Source organism: Ovis canadensis, chromosome 6 (assembly GCF_042477335.2).
Source record: "Ovis canadensis isolate MfBH-ARS-UI-01 breed Bighorn chromosome 6, ARS-UI_OviCan_v2, whole genome shotgun sequence".
NCBI lineage: Eukaryota > Metazoa > Chordata > Mammalia > Artiodactyla > Bovidae > Ovis > Ovis canadensis.
Genome location: NC_091250.1, coordinates 101,467,013 through 101,479,685, shown reverse-complemented (window position 1 = coordinate 101,479,685; position 12,673 = coordinate 101,467,013). Strand labels below are relative to the sequence as shown.

Genomic DNA, 12,673 nt, shown 5'->3' with positions numbered 1-12,673 from the left:
TTTGTTGTGATCCACACAATAAAGTCTTTAATGTAGTCAGTGAAGCAGAAATTGATGTTTTTCTAGAATTGCCTTGCTCTTTCTATGATCCAGCAGATGTTGGCAATTTGACTTCTGGTTTCTCTGCCTTTTGTAAATTCATTTTGATCATCTGGAAGTTCTCATTTCACAAACTGTTGAAGCCAAGCTTGGAGAATTTTGAGCATTACTTTGGTAGAATGTGAGATGAGTACAATTCTGCAGTAGTTTGAACATTCTTTGGCATTTTCTTTCTTTGGGATTGGAATGAAAACTTACCTTTTCTAGTCCTATGACCACTGGTGAGTTTTCCAAGTTTGCTGGCATATTAAGTGCAGAACTTTAATAGTATCATATTTTGTGCTGTGCTTAGTCACTCAAATTGTCTGACTCTTTGTGACCTCAATGACTATAGCATGCCAGCCTCCTTGGGATTAGAAATAGCTCAGCTGGAATTTCATCACCTCCACTATCTCTGTTCATAGTGGTGCTTCCCAAGACCCATTTGACTTTGCACTCCAGGATTTCTGGCTTTAGGTGAGTGTTCACACCATTGTGGCTATCAGGTTCATTAAGATCTTTTTTGTCTAATTTTTTTGTGTATTCTTGCCACCTCCTCTTAATACTAAATCTATTGTTAGGTTCCTACAATTTCTGCCTTTATTTTGCTCATATTTGCATGAAATGTTTCCTTGGTACTCTAATTTTCTTGAAGAGATCTCTAGTATTTCCCATTCTATTGTTTTCCTCTATCTTTGCATTGGTCACTTAGGAAAGCTATCTTATCTCTCCTTGCTATTCTTTGAAACTCTGCATTCAGATGGATATACCTTTTCTTTTCTCCACTGTCTTTCACTTCTTTTCTCAGCTACTTGTAAGGCCTCTTCAGACTACCATTTTGCTTGTTAGCATTTCTATTTCCTGGGGATGGTTTTAATCATGGCTTCCTGTACAATGTTATGAATTTCCATTCATAGTTTTTCAGGCACTTGGTCTATCAGATCTAAACCCTTGACTCTATTTGTCACTTCCTCTCTATAATCATCATAAGGGATTTGATTTAGGTCATACGTGAATGGTCTAGTGGTTTTCCCTACTTTCTTCAATTTAAGTCTGAATTTGGCAATAAGAAGTTTTAGATCTGAGCCACAGTCAGCTCCCAGTCTTGTTTTTTGCTGACTGTATAGAGTATCTCCATCTTTGGCTGCAAAGAATTTAATCAATCTGGCTTCAATATTGACCATCTGGTGATGTCCATGAGTAGAGTCATCTCATGTTGTTGGAAGAGGGTGTTTGCCATGACCAGTGTGTATTCTCTTGCCAAAACTCTGTTAGTCTTTGCCCTGCTTCATTTTGTACTCCAAGGCCAACCTTGCCTGTTACTCCAGGTATCTTGCCTTCCTTCTTTTGCATGCCGGGCCCTTATGGTGAAAAGGACATCTTTTTTTTGGTGTTAGTTCTAGAAGATCTTGTAGGTCTTCAAATTCAGCTTCTTTGGCGTTATTGGTTGGGGCATATACTTGGATTACTGTGATTTTGAATGGTTTGCTTTGGAAACCCACAGAGATGTTTCTGTCATTTTTGAGATTGCATCCAAGTTTTGCATTTTGAGCTCTTTTGATGACTATGAGGGCTACTGTATTTCTCAAAGTGATTCTTTCCCACAGTAGTAGATGTAATGGTCAGCTAAATTAAATTCACCTATTGCAGTCCATTTCAGTCCACTGATTCCTAAAATGTCAGTGTTCAACTTGTCATCTCTTGTTTGATCTCTTCCAATTTACCTTGATTCATAGGCCTAAGATTCCAGGTTCCTATGCAATATTGTTATTTACAGCATTGGACTTTACTTTCACCACCAGTTCAGGTCAGTTCAGTTGCTCAGTCATGTCCTACTCTTTGTGCTCCCATGAATTGCAGCACACCAGGCCCCCCGTCCATCACCAACTTCCGGAGTCCACCCAAACCCATGTCCATTGAGTCAGTGATGCCATCCAACCATCTCATCCTCTTTCATCCCCGTCTCCTCCTGCCCCCAATCCCTCTCAGCATCTGAGTCTTTTCCAATGAGTCAACTCTTCACATGAGGTGGCCAAAGTACTGAAGTTTCAGCTTTAGCATCATTCCTTCCAAAGAACATCCAGGACCGATCTCCTTTAGAATGGACTGGTTGTATTTCCTTGCAGTCCAAGGGACTCTCAAGAGTCTTCTCCAACACCACAGTTCAAAAGCATCAATTCTTCAGTGCTCAGCTTTCTTCACAGTGCAACTCTCGCATCCATACATGACCACTGGAAAAACCATAGCCTTGACTAGACGGACCTTTGTTGGCAAAGTAATGTCTCTGCTTTTGAATATGTTATCTAGGTTCGTCATAACTTTATTTCCAAGGAGTAAGCGTCTTTTAATTTCGTGGCTGCAATTACCATCTGCAGTGATTTTGGAGTCCAGAAAAATAAAGTCAGCCACTGTTTCCACTGTTTCCCCATCTATTTGCCATGAAGTGATGGGACCAGATGCATGATCTTTGTTTTCTGAATGTTGAGTTTAAGCCACCTTTTTCACTCTCCTCTTTACTTTCATCAAGAGGATCTTTAGTTCTTCTTCACTTTCTGCCATAAGGGTGGTGTCATCTACATATCTGAGGTTATTAATATTTCTCCTGGCAATCTTGATTCCAGCTTCTGCTTCCACCAGCCCAGCGTTTTTCATGATATACTCTGCATATAAGTTAAATAAGTAGGGTGACAATATACAGCCTTGACTTACTCCCTTTCACCACCAGATACATCCACAAATAGCTGTCATTTCCACTATGGGTCAGCCTATTTATTCCTTCTGGGGCTGTTTCTCTGTCTTCTTCAGTCGCATATTGGACACCTATTGACCTGGGGAGGGTTCATCTTTTGGTATCATATTGTTTTGCCTTTTCGTACTGTTTGTGGGTTTCTCAAGGCAGAATGCTGAAGTGGTTTGCCACTCCATTCTCAAGTACAACGTGAATCATGCCAAGTATATATATATATATATATATATATATATATATATATATATATGTGTGTGTGTGTGTGTGTGTGTGTGTATACATGTATACATATATGTATACATACATATATGTATGTATACATGTATATACATACATACATATATATATATGTATAAATAATCCCTCCCTCATGAACCTGTCTCTGACCTCCATCCCATCCCACCCCTCTCTATTTTTGTGGCAGTTTCTAAGGCTATCCAAGTCTTTTTGCCCCCATCAACTGTTGCCTGCTAGGCTCCTCTGTTGGTAAGATTTTCCAGTGCAGAATACTGGAGTGGTTTGCTATTTCTTCCTCCAGAGGATCTCCCTGACCCAGGGATCAAATGTGTGTCTGTGCTTTTCCTGCAGATTCTTTACCACTGTGCCACCTAGGAAGACCCAGAGCACCAGGCTGAGCTGGCTGTGTTATACAACAACTTCTAGCTGGCTGCCTACTTTACACATGATAGTGTATATATGTTAGGGCTACTCACTCAATTCGTCCAACTGGGTACTACTCTTGCTGTGTCCACAAAGCTGTTCTCTACATCTGTATTTCTATTCCTACCCTACCAATGGGGTTATCAGTACTATTTTTTTTCTAGGTTACAATATTTATATATGTTGTTCGTTTCTCTCTTTCTGACTTACTTTACTCCTTAAAACAAGCACCAGGTTCCATCAGTGTCTCTTAAACATTACATCTTTTTTTTTTTTTGCTATATTATCAGTGCAATGTTATCAAAGCTTACAATGTACTTATCTTCTCCATGACCACAATTTCCAATATCATTTAGCATTAGTTTCATATTTATATGTACTTAATGATGCAGTTTATGTTTTAATAGAGTATATCTGTTTATTTTATTGATTTTTTATCTGATAAATATTTTGTTTTTGCATCTGTCTTGGAACTTCTGTCACTATTAGTAGTTTTCCTGAGATGTATTCAGAAGTACTTATTCCTTAAATTCATGTGTATTAGGAAAGGTCTGCATTTTTTTTAAAAAATAAACAAAAACAAAAGGGCAGCAGGGCTTTTTATATTTTTTTTATGGTGTATAGTTCTTGTCCTCAAAACTTTTTACATGCTTTCCCATGATTTTCTACAATTTAATGTTCTGTATTCTCTGTCAATGATGATTGTATTTTGGTGTGGGTAAATAACTTCACTCCTTCACAAACCCAAGGAAATCTTGCTTCTTAGTCAGCCATTCAAAGCCATCAACGCAAATCCGGGTGGGGTCTTCTGCTCCTTGACAGAAGTTAGAAGGTTTTGTGTTCTATGGATCACCATCCTTCCATCTCACCACTGCAGGTGCAGCCCTCTGTTATTGTTGTTGTTCAGTCACCCAGTCGTGTCTACTCTTTGCAACCCCATGAACTGCAGCATGCCAGGGATCTCTGTTCCTCACCATCTCCCAGAGTTTGCCCAAATTCATGTTCATTTTAAGTATTGCCATCCAACTGTCTCATCCTCTGATGCCCTCTTCTCCTTCTGCCCTCAATCTTTCCCAGTATCATAGACTTTTCCAATGAGTTGTCTGTTCTTATCAGATGATCAAAATACTGGAGCTTCAGTGTCAACATCAGTCCTTCCAGTGAATATTCAGGGTTGATCTCCCTTATGATTGACTGGTTTGATCTCCTTGCTATCCAAGGGACTTTCAGGAGTCTTCTCAAGCACCGCAGTTGAAAGCATCAGTTATTTGGCATTTTACCTTAGGAAGACCATAGCCTTGACTATTCAGATCTTTGTTGACAGAGTAATTTTTCTGCTTTTCAACACACAGCCTTCTTTAGCCTGAAGCAAAAATGCCAGCATCTGTTCAGTCTCAGGCCCTACTTCTTGCTCAGAGGGTCACATGAAGCTTTTTGCTTTCATCTGAAATGTCAGGACCATGAAGGTCACAGAGTGAAACCATTTTCTGTTACTGCTGAAGTCCTGTTAACACTGACACTCCAGACCAAATCTGGGAAGACTGAATGAGTGGGGAAAAGGTTCCTTCTTCTTAGACCTTCCCCTACATCCTGCTTCCTGTTACTATCATGTTCCCAACACCATACTCAGCAAGTTAATCAAAATTCTGTATTCTCAAGCTACACATTCTAATAATCATTTTTATTTCTGTACTTTCAGAATGATATTTCCAACTGGAAATTATTTTCTCTCCCACTTCCAATAATTACTGAGACTATAAAGCATCTAACACATTCAAACTGATGAGCCATCACATCTAGAAATATCTTAAGAGGAAACAAATTTTCATATGCTTTTCATATTCTAGGTAATATAAATTATGACACAACTTATCATATAATTAATTGCACAATATATTTTTAATAATATATAACTGTTTTAGGTATATCATGTCCTTAACACACTTTTCAAGTTGCTATTTATTTATTGAATTTTAGCTATAAAAAGAATGCTATGAAGTTATCAAGGATTCACCATGATCAACCTGTAAAACCCCTGGACCGAGCAGTCTTCTGGGTTGAGTTTGTCATGCGCCACAAAGGAGCCAAGCACCTTAGACCAGCCTTCTATGACCTCAACTGGTTCCAGCACCACTCTTTTGATGTGATTGGCTTCCTGCTAGCTTGTGTGGCAACTGTTGTATTCCTGGTCACTAAATGTTACCTGTTTTGTTACTGGAAGTTTGGTAAGACTGCAAAGAAGACAAAGAGAGAGTAGCCTTTTTCTGCCTTTTTTTTTTTTTTTTTTTTAGCAGTTGAACTAGAAACCTTGAAAGAGTCTATCTGAATAATCCAGCCACTGATCTGAAAAGATTTCCCTCCTGTTTTTCTGGGTTCTTTTCTATTCTTCAACTTATCATGTCAAATATCAAAGACTCACTCCAAAAATATGCCACATGATTCAGAATTAAGGTTTAAAATAATCTATTCTTTACAAAGATATGACAGATGAATAAACACGTGGAAATTGTTACCATTGAAGACTTAGCACTTTATTTTATTCATTGCTTTTAGTTCAACCAGCTGAGATGCTGTTTGAGACCTCAGGAACACAATGATTAATTCTATTTCCATACTGATCAGGTTGAATATTTCTTAAATATCTAACATAATTTAGGGTTTAATAATCAATAATTATTTCATATTCTCTAAAAGAACTATACAAGGACTAATGCAGAGCACACTCTAGACAGAGCTTCTTTGCTAGTCAGGAATATTGAAGCCTGTTAGGGTTTCTAATCTTCTGTAAAGTACATTTTACACCATCAATTTCCTTCCATATTATTCCACATTAGACTCTGTCCCCTTTGGAATACAAAACATTGTTTTTGTTGTTGTTGTTGTTTCTCATTTGAAGATTATCTTTCATTTGGATATTAATATGGCACCCCACTCCAGTACTCTTGCCTGGTAAATCCTATGGATGGAGGAGCCTGGTAGTCTGCAGTCCATGGGGTCACTAAGAGTCGGACACGACTGAGCGACTTCACTTTCACTTTTCATTTTCATGCATCGGAGAAGAAAATGGCAACCCACTCCAGTGTACTCGCCTGGAGAATCCCAGGGATGGGGGAGCCTGGTGGGCTGCCGTCTATGGGGCCGTACAGAGTCAGACACGACTGAAGTGACTTAGCAGCAATGATAGTACTTCATTTGTATTCTGACACTTCTTGGCTTCAGAGAACTAGCTGATTCTTGTATGTTTGCATGGTTATTGGTATGATAGACCAAAGTAAATGACTGGTTTTTAATACCCACTCTTTTAAAATAACAAGTACAATAAGGCTGTATATTGTCATTCTGTTTATTTAACTGTATGCAGAGTGCATCATGTAAAATGCTTGTCTCGATGAATTACAAGCAGGAATTGAGATTGCTGCCGAAATATCAACCTCAGGTGATACACAGTTGATACCTCTCTAATGACAGAAATTAAAAAGGAACTAAAGAGCCTTTTGATGAGGGTAAAAGAGGGAAAAGCTGGCCTAAAGGTGAACGTTAAAAAAAAAAAAAGAATATTATGGCATCTGGTCCCATCATTTCATGGCAAATAGAAGGAAGAAAAGTGGAAACAGTGCTTTCTTGTTCTCCAAAATCACTGTGGATGGTGACTGTATCAATAAAATTAAAAGACGCTTGTTCCTCAGAAAAAAAGCTATGAAAAACCTAGTTCAGTTCAGTTCATTCCTTCAGTCATGTCCGACTCTTTGTGACCCCATGAAGCTCAGCATGGCAGGCCTCCTTGTCCATCACCAACTCCCAGAGTTCACCCAAACCCATGTTCATTGAGTCGGTGATGCCATCCAACCATCTCATCCTCTGTTGTCCCCTTCTCCTCCTGCCCTCAATGTTTCCCAGCATCAGGATCTTTCCCAATGAGTCAGCTCTTCACATGGAAAGACATACCATAGTCTGGAATTGGAAGAATCAATATTATCAAAATTTCTACAGTATTCAAGGAAATCTGCAGATTCAAAGTAATCCCTACCAAATTACCAATGGAAACTTTCATAAACTATCACAATTAAAAAAGGAAAATTAGGGAGACACAAAAGACCTTGAATGATGAAAGTAATTTTGAGAAAGAAAAGAAAAGGTAGAGACATAAGCTTTCCCAGACAACACTACAAAGCTATAGTCAGTAAGACAGTATGGTACTGGCACAAAACAAATATAGATCACTGGAACAGTATAGAAAGTCCAGAAATAAACCCACAGACCTATCATCAATCTCTAACAGTGGATAAAAAACCAGGATCTTTAATAGGTGGTTTGGAAAGATACACGTAAAGGAATGAAAATAGAACATAATTTAACATCATACACAAAAACTAACTAAAAATGGATTAAAGACCTAAATGTAAGACCAAACACCAAAACATTCTTTGAATAAATCACAATGATATATTTTTTAAAATATATTTCCAAGAGTATTGGAAATGAAAACAAAACTAACAAATGGGATCAAATTAAACTCAAAAGCTGTTGCATAACAAAACAGACCATAATCAAAATAGGAAGGCAACTTTTGGAGTGGGAAAAAACATTTACAGATGAAGAAAGAGACAAGGGATTAATCTTCAAAATATAATATCACAGCAACACAGATAGACCTGGAGATTATCATACTAAGTAAATAAGGAATACACAGAGAGATAAGTACCACATTGCTTATATGTGCAAAAAAAAAAAAAAAAAAAGAACTTATTTACAAAACAAAAACAGACTTACACAATAAAAAAACCTTAAGGTTACAAAAGAGATTAGCAGATATAAACTACTATATTTCAAATAGTTGAACCAATAAGAACTTACTATATATATATATATATATATATATATATATATATATGGCAGAGGAAATTCTGCTCAGTATTCTGTAGCAATGTAAATGTGAAAAGAATTTTAAAAAGAGAAGATATATGTATTTGTATAACTGAATCACTTTGCTGTACACCTGAAACTAATACATTGTTAATCAACTATAATCCAATATAAAATTAAAAATAAAATAAATCTCCTTGCCTTAACATCTCTTAAAGTGTGTTTATTTCTGGCATTAAGTGATGATCTCTTCTGTACCTAAAATATCTAGAAGAATTATCAGCAAAAGAAACACTACAGAGATCTTCCTGTTCCAAATGAGCACAAAAATAAAACCAGGAAAAACAATCCAAATAATCTAACCTTAATAGAATATGAAATCACATAATGTTGGGTTTTCAAATATTACTTAGAAATTATTATGGATTTGTGTTTAAGCCTGAGTATATATTTCCTAACTCAGTGTATGGTGTTTTATCAAGATATTTTTTTTCACTTCAAAGCAGTTGCTTTCTATTTTAGTCCATAATACAAAGTACACAATTCAAAGTTCAGCTCAACCATCTATAAACTGATTGAGACTGTTAAGGAGAGATCTTTGGATTAGGAGTTTCATGCATTTGGTAAAAATTTAATTCAAGCACCAGTTAACCATGAAGACTGTGCAAGGCTTCTGCATCCTTTTCGTGCTGCAGCTATGTCTCCTTAACTCTGGGAGGACGGGCAAAGTTCTTGTATGGCCTGTGGATTTTAGTCACTGGATTAACTTACAAGTCATTCTAGAAGAGCTTCACCTTCGTGGGCATGAGATAACTCTCCTGGTACCTTCAAAAATCTTTTGATTGATCATACCAAGATTCCCTATCATGTGGAGATCCTCCAGCTTTCAGTAACTGAAGAAACTTTCATGGAAGAGCTCAATACCATGCTCTATGAAGAAATTTTTGAACTGCCAAAACTCTCATGGTGGGAAATGCAAATAGAACTGGCAAACTCAGTCAGACAATTTTTATTAACAACCAAAAGAGTGTGTGACAGTGCTGTCACAAACAAGGAGTTACTCGGCAGGCTACAGGCAGCCAAGTTTGATGTCTGTATTGCTGACCCTTTAAGTTTTTGTGGGGAATTGGTGGCTGAACTCCTGAATATTCCATTTATATACACTTTTCGGTTTTTCTATGGGAATGCCATTGAAAGACTGTGTGCTGGGCTTCCTATGCCTTCTTCATATGTTCCTGGTGTCACATCAAGACTGACAGACAACATGACTTTTATACAGAGGCTGGAAAACTGGTTACTGTATACAGTGAGTGACATGATATATTCATATTATGTATTTCCAGAATGGGATGAATATTACAGCAAGGTTTTAGGTAAGAATAGTATGTATATAATAAATATTCTTATATTCTATAAATAATGCAAACATTTATCTGACTGTATGAAAACTTACAAATGGTATTTTAGAGAGGCTACACTGTTTTGAATGTAAAAATTAATAACACTCTTTTTTTTTTTTAGTTTTGTGTTATATGATTGAATCATACAATTCCCTCTTCTAGGGGATCTTCCTAACCCACAGACTGAACCCGGGTCTCCTGTATTTCAGGTTGATTCTTTACCATTAGAGCCACCAGGGGAACCCTGATATATATCCAAGAAGGAATATTCTCTATATTTAAGGTTAAGTTTTTGGAGTGTCTGGAAAACCCAAATCAGACAGCATGTTTAATTTCCATAGCCTTGGACTACTTGGTGTTCTTGCTTCTCCTGTTTCACCACCTGCTTTCTTTCTGATTAACTTGCTCTTCCTAAGGCTTTATATTTGTGTTCTATGAAGGAATGGTTAATTGATGACCAGGTTTGCAATGTGATAAGCATGAAACTAGAAAATGAATAATGTAGTTTAGTTTCATTTGGTCTTGCTTTCAAAAGTGTAAAAATGAAAGACTTTTTCCTATAGGACTATGTTTCTAGATTTTTACCTCACTTCAGTGTTTTGTTCTTGTTCTATTTAAGGTTCGAGGTCATTAGAAGTCAACTAGTGACTTTTGACTCTGGGCATAAATTTTTTCTCTATTTGAACAAGCCCATTTACCCCTTTTATTTTGCTTTCAAATAATTTATTTTTTATTATGTTTATGTGATTATGATAAGGAAAATTTGCATAAGAGGCAAATTACCTTATAGGAAGCAGTACCTTTCATGTATTATTTAGTTAGATTTTTTAAAGGTAATACTAACATGCAGCATTGTATTAGTTTCAGATGGTGACAAAAAATTAGTCAATAGTCAACTTAGAATAGTATGGAAGATTTCATTTGAGCCAATATGAGGATTATAACCCTGGAAAAAATCTGTCAAGAAGCTCGGAGGAATGCTCTGCCCATTAGAAGTTAAAGAACTGTCATATAAGTTTTGAGGGAAGGGGTTATTCTTGAAAGTGTTATACATCAGAACATTATATTGCCAGTTTATGTAGTCCTAAAAAATGAGTATTAGGTCATTGTGACCCCTTAAAAGATTAAGGAAAGAATGTTAGCTTATACGGAGTTATCTTGCTGGTGCCAGGAGGAAATTACTTTTTTTTGTAGAGTAAACTTTCCTGCGTCTTCCGAGGGGATCTAGTTAATGTATAATGAAGAAGCACATTGCACACTAAAACAGGGAGTGCCGGGCAGTGGCTCAACTGGTAGAGAAATTTTTATGCAAACTTTTGCTTGCCAAGACTTAAGATAATTTTGTTTCAACACAGGTATACAACAAAATGATTAGATACTTGCACCTATTGTGAAATAATCACCAAATAGCTCTCAATAATATCTATCACTACACATAGATACAAATAATATTTATTTGAGAATTTCTAATTTCTACTTCTGTCATTTTTGAGATTGGACTGAAGTACTTCATTTCATACTCTTTTCTTGACTATGAGGGACCCTCCCATTTCATCTAAATGATTTTTGCCCACGGTTCAGTTCAGTTTAGTTCAGTTCAGTTCAGTCGCTCAGTCGTGTCCGACTCTTTGTGACTCCATGAATTGCAGCACACCAGGCCTCCCTGTCCATCACCAACTCCTGGAGTTCACTCAGATTCACATCCATCGAGTTAGTGATGCCATCCAGCCATCTCATCCTTGGTCGTCCCCTTCTCCTCTTGCCCCCAATCCTTCCCAGCATCAGAGTCTTTTCCAATGAGTCAACGACATAATGGTCATCTGAATTAAATTCACCTATTCCAGTTCATTTTAGTTCACTGATTCCTAAAATGTCTATATTTACTCTTGCTATTGCCTTTTTGATCACTTCCAATTTATGCTGATTCATGGACCGAACATTCCAGGTTCCTATGCAATATTCTTCTTAGAGCATCGGACTTTACTTCCATCACCAGTCACATCTACACCTGGGCATTATTTTTGCTTTCGCTCCGTCTCTTCATTATATCTGGAGTTATTTCCCCACTCTTCTCCAGTAGCATATTGGGCATCTACCAACTTAGGGATTACATCTTTCAGTGTAATATCTTTTTGCCTTTTCATACTCTTCATGGGGTTCTCAAGGCAAGAATACTGAAGAGATTTGGCATTGTCTTCTCCAGTGTACCAGGTTCTGTCAGAAATTTCCACCATGACCCGTCAGTCTTGGGAGGCCCTACACGGCATGGCTCACAGTTTCACTGAGTTAGACAAGGCTGTGGTCCATGTGATCAGTGTGGTTTGTTATGCCCAGAGTCCGAGTCCCCAAAACTGAGAGAATAAGACGTCCACAGCAATGCAAAAGCATAAAGGGGTTTATTACTAGCTCGAGCCAGGACCCATGTTTCATCCAGCACAGTGGAATCAGACAAAGGCCCTGAGCTCTGAATCACATATACTTGTATACAGACTGTTCTTTGTTTCTGTAACAGCATAGCTGATTGGTTAAACTGTACACACATGCGGGACTTTTAAACCTCGCATCCCTATCCGGATTGGCTCAGGTCTGGTGCGGGCAGGGGGGCTTCGGGGATTTTTTCTGATTGGTCGAGCTACACTGCCTGTGGGAATTCCCAGAGCCTCAGCTTTTCTCAGGCCTAGCCTGCCCCTTAGAGCCTGTCCTGGCTTCAGTTTGGTCCTAACATGGTTAGTTTTCTGTGATTGTGGTTTTCATTCTGTCTGCCCTCTTATGAAAAGGATAAGAGGCTTGAGGAAGTTTCCTGATGGAAGAGAACATCTGTGGGGGAAACTGGGTTTTGTTCTGATGGGAGGGGCCATGTTCAGTGAATCTTTAATCCAATATTCTACTGATAGGTGTGGCTGGGTTCCTTCCCTGTTGTTTAGCC

At 37.7% G+C, this 12,673-nt stretch overlaps 1 protein-coding gene and 1 pseudogene across 3 annotated transcripts in view; both read left to right on the top strand.

Moving 5' to 3' along the window:
• The window catches only part of LOC138442597 (UDP-glucuronosyltransferase 2B17-like), a 52,139-nt gene extending 43,586 nt beyond the window's left edge, over positions 1-8,553 (top strand). For all 3 annotated transcript variants that reach the window (XM_069594277.1, XM_069594278.1, XM_069594275.1), the window contains one exon: positions 5,462-8,553. In XM_069594277.1, the coding sequence (XP_069450378.1) occupies positions 5,462-5,741 (280 nt within the window). In that variant the 3' untranslated portion in view covers positions 5,742-8,553. The remainder of the gene's footprint in view (positions 1-5,461) is intronic.
• Positions 8,554-8,924: 371 nt separating this feature from the next.
• The window catches only part of LOC138442596 (UDP-glucuronosyltransferase 2C1-like), a 34,473-nt pseudogene continuing 30,724 nt past the window's right edge, over positions 8,925-12,673 (top strand).